Genomic DNA, 2,882 nt, shown 5'->3' on the forward strand with positions numbered 1-2,882 from the left:
AGCACATGGCACAGGGTGGCATCCAGGCGGGTTTGGAAGACCTCCAGAGAAGGAGACTCCACARMCTCCCTGGGCAGCCTGATTCAGAGCTCTGTCACCCTAACAGGAAAGAAGTTCTTCCTCACATGAAGACGGAAGTTCCTGTGTTTCAACTTGTACCCATTATGCCTTGCACTGTCACTGGTCACAACCAAGAAGAGTTTGGCCCCCTCCTCCCTACATTCTCCTCTCAGGTATTTGTACAGATTGGTCAGATCTCCTCTCACTCTTCTCCAGGCTAAACAGGCCAGGCTCGCTTAGTCTTTCCTCGTAAAGACAGATCCTCCTTAATTATCCTTGTCACTCAGCGCTAGACTCTCTCTAGAAAGTTCCACATCCCTGAAAATGTGGGCCATGTGTCAGCCTCAAAATGTTTATAAAGGAAATGGAAAGGCAATCAACCAATACTAAAAAGAGGAAAATACTAGGAATGCTGATGCAGACCATTGCCTACGCTCATCGCAAAGCACAGCAAAATAGAATCTCCTGTGTAAGACTAAAGCCTAATAACTRGGTTGGTGGAGGCATTTGTCCCTTCTGAAGCCAGTTTTTTTCATGTCACTTCATTTATCCAAATATATCTGTGAAGAGAAAGAAGGGGAGAATCAATGAATACTAAGCCAGGCACAGGGCAGTGCTTCCTCAAAGCGATCCAGAGTGGATTTCAGCTGAGGTGCCAGCTATTCTTGTTTGGAAAGCTCAGCTGGGTTGCAAAGGAAGAGCCCAGAGGCCTTCCAGAGGCCTGGAGAAGCTCAGAGAGCTTCTCAGAAGCTTCTGGAGAGCTCAGAGTGGCCACTGCATGTGGGAATGTTGGTGACAAKAGCCCTTCCTCCATGGAGACTCGAGCCCCAGCAGCAAGGAACCCAAGCTATCCCTCTGTAAAAACAGCTGGTGCACACCACAGGGGCCGCTGTGCTGAGGAGAGCACAGGCAGTGAGTGCGGCCCTGCAGAAGCAGGGAGGGAGGAAGGCAGGGAAAAAGAAATGGAGAGGTCCCCCTCCCTTGATCTGGTGCCACCCAAGGGAGAAGCCAGATGCCCCAGATGYGGGTGCTGGGCAGCAAGGGAATAACGTGAGCCCAACTTCGCTCTCTGGAAGCACTGCAGCAGATCTGGCCACACTGCTAAGAGCATGACCATGCGGCCKCTCATGTGGATGCTCCAGTCACATTAGGAAGCGGCTGAGTTCTCCTCACACACYCTGTGTCTCCAAACACTGTTGGTGGTCTCTACCAGCAAGCCAYKGKCCTCTGCCACTGAAGGGCACCAAGCTGCTCTCTCAGCTGGACTTGGTCTTCTGCCTAAGGCAAAAGACCCCACAGCCTGCCAGGCAGGTAACTCATGGGTCTCCTCATGGAGGACTGACTTACTTACTTACTGTGGCATCTAGGGTACTTGAAAACTCCATCCAAGCACTGAACTTTAAATTCCTCAGCTCTTGAAGATTTTGCATGCCACCACCGTCTACATTCAAAATAAATATATTCCCCATAGAGAAAGGTGGAATGATGTGACAGGCTTGATTTTAACTGAATATTGTTTTTTTCCATATCACTCTCATGCACTGTACACGTCCCTGGAAAACAGAAAGCCCATTTATTATTGGCCTGTAGACCTCATGCTGGACAACTGCTCCTCTCATGCTGCAGGTGCCCAATGACTCTCCCCAAAACTTCCATCCTTCGCTGTCTTCCYTCATGGTCRTGGCAGGCAAGTACTGGGAGAGGGCTCCAAGGAGAACAGCAGGGCAGTCATGAGGAAAAGTCTCCCGCTTCCCTCGGGCAATGCCCGGCCATCCCTACTTGCGTGGGCACAACAGGTTTCTTTACTGCGAGCTCAGGGGCCCTTCCACAACTGCCCCCATCTCCATCAACACACGGTGCAGGCSATGAAGGCCTCAGCTCTCGCCCTCTGCACTGTGCAGTGCCTGGGCTTTAGGCAAATTGGAGGGCAAGGCAGGCGTAAACTTCCTTACTGAGAAGCCCATGAAGCCCTGGAGAGGCCAGAGAGGGCAGAAGGAGACCCTGCCACAGCTGCCAAGGAGGAGAGAGGCTGCTGTGGAAAAGCAGGCTGTTTAAGCAGGCAGCAAAATGCAGCAAAACAACCGAGAAGCAGTGGCCGACTTCAGGTGACTTACTTCCCGGCTTGCAGTGGGGATAGACTAGCGTCCCCTCCACACACTGTACTCGGAATGGAGAGGATGCTGGGTCCTGCTTATATCCAACTTTACATTTAAACTCAGCAAAATCACCAGACTTTAAATAAAGCTTTTTCTTTGTGGTCTCTCTCAGCTCAATGTTGTTTCTGTCCATGTCCTCTTCAGATGCCGTACACGCCACTTGAAAAGGGAAGAGCAGGTTCTGAGATCATACAGAAGCACCACGGGGAGTTTGCTTCCCTAGGGCCTAGAGGAGRCCCCACKCTGGCTTCCCTGGCCYACCAGGCACTCACACTCATCCTCCCCTCTCGCAGCCCGCTCACCACGACTTTGCCCCCTGGCTCCAGCGAGGGCTCTCAGGAGCCCTGCACCRTGATGGAGACCCCTCACACAGGGTCACATTTGAACCTCAGAGTCCAAGCAAAGGACAAGAGCAGAAACCACCCTCATTATTGCCACAAAGGGGACACTTAACCCACCTAAGCAAACAGGGGGGGTTGTCCACTGCCCCCCAACACATGTAATAGTGGGAGATCCTTTCAACACATAGAGACTTGGGCACTTGTACTCCACAGTTGCACCTGATGCGTACTCTTGCTGCGGGAAKGAAAGCAGATCTCCACTTTCAATCACTGGAGGTGGGCCGCATTTTTCACTTTTCCCTGAAAGCAAATTTCCAAGAAGAGA

The 2,882-nt window shown here is 51.6% G+C and overlaps 1 protein-coding gene across 2 annotated transcripts in view; it reads right to left on the bottom strand.

The window, feature by feature from the left end:
- Window positions 1-283: 283 nt before the first annotated feature.
- LOC112951260 (complement factor H-related protein 1-like) overlaps window positions 284-2,882 on the bottom strand; it is a 3,853-nt gene continuing 1,254 nt past the window's right edge. Inside the window, exons 3-6 of one of the 2 annotated variants that reach the window (XM_026043909.1) lie at window positions 2,675-2,857; window positions 2,175-2,375; window positions 1,408-1,613; window positions 284-620 (exon numbers count right to left, since the gene is read on the bottom strand). In XM_026043909.1, the coding sequence (XP_025899694.1) occupies window positions 1,408-1,613; window positions 2,175-2,375; window positions 2,675-2,857 (590 nt within the window). In that variant the 3' untranslated portion in view covers window positions 284-620. The remainder of the gene's footprint in view (window positions 621-1,407; window positions 1,614-2,174; window positions 2,376-2,674; window positions 2,858-2,882) is intronic. The other variant, XM_026043908.1, reaches the window with a different exon arrangement.

The sequence above is a fragment of the Nothoprocta perdicaria genome, unplaced genomic scaffold, assembly GCF_003342845.1.
Source record: "Nothoprocta perdicaria isolate Ctin4 unplaced genomic scaffold, notPer1 scaffold_34, whole genome shotgun sequence".
NCBI lineage: Eukaryota > Metazoa > Chordata > Aves > Tinamiformes > Tinamidae > Nothoprocta > Nothoprocta perdicaria.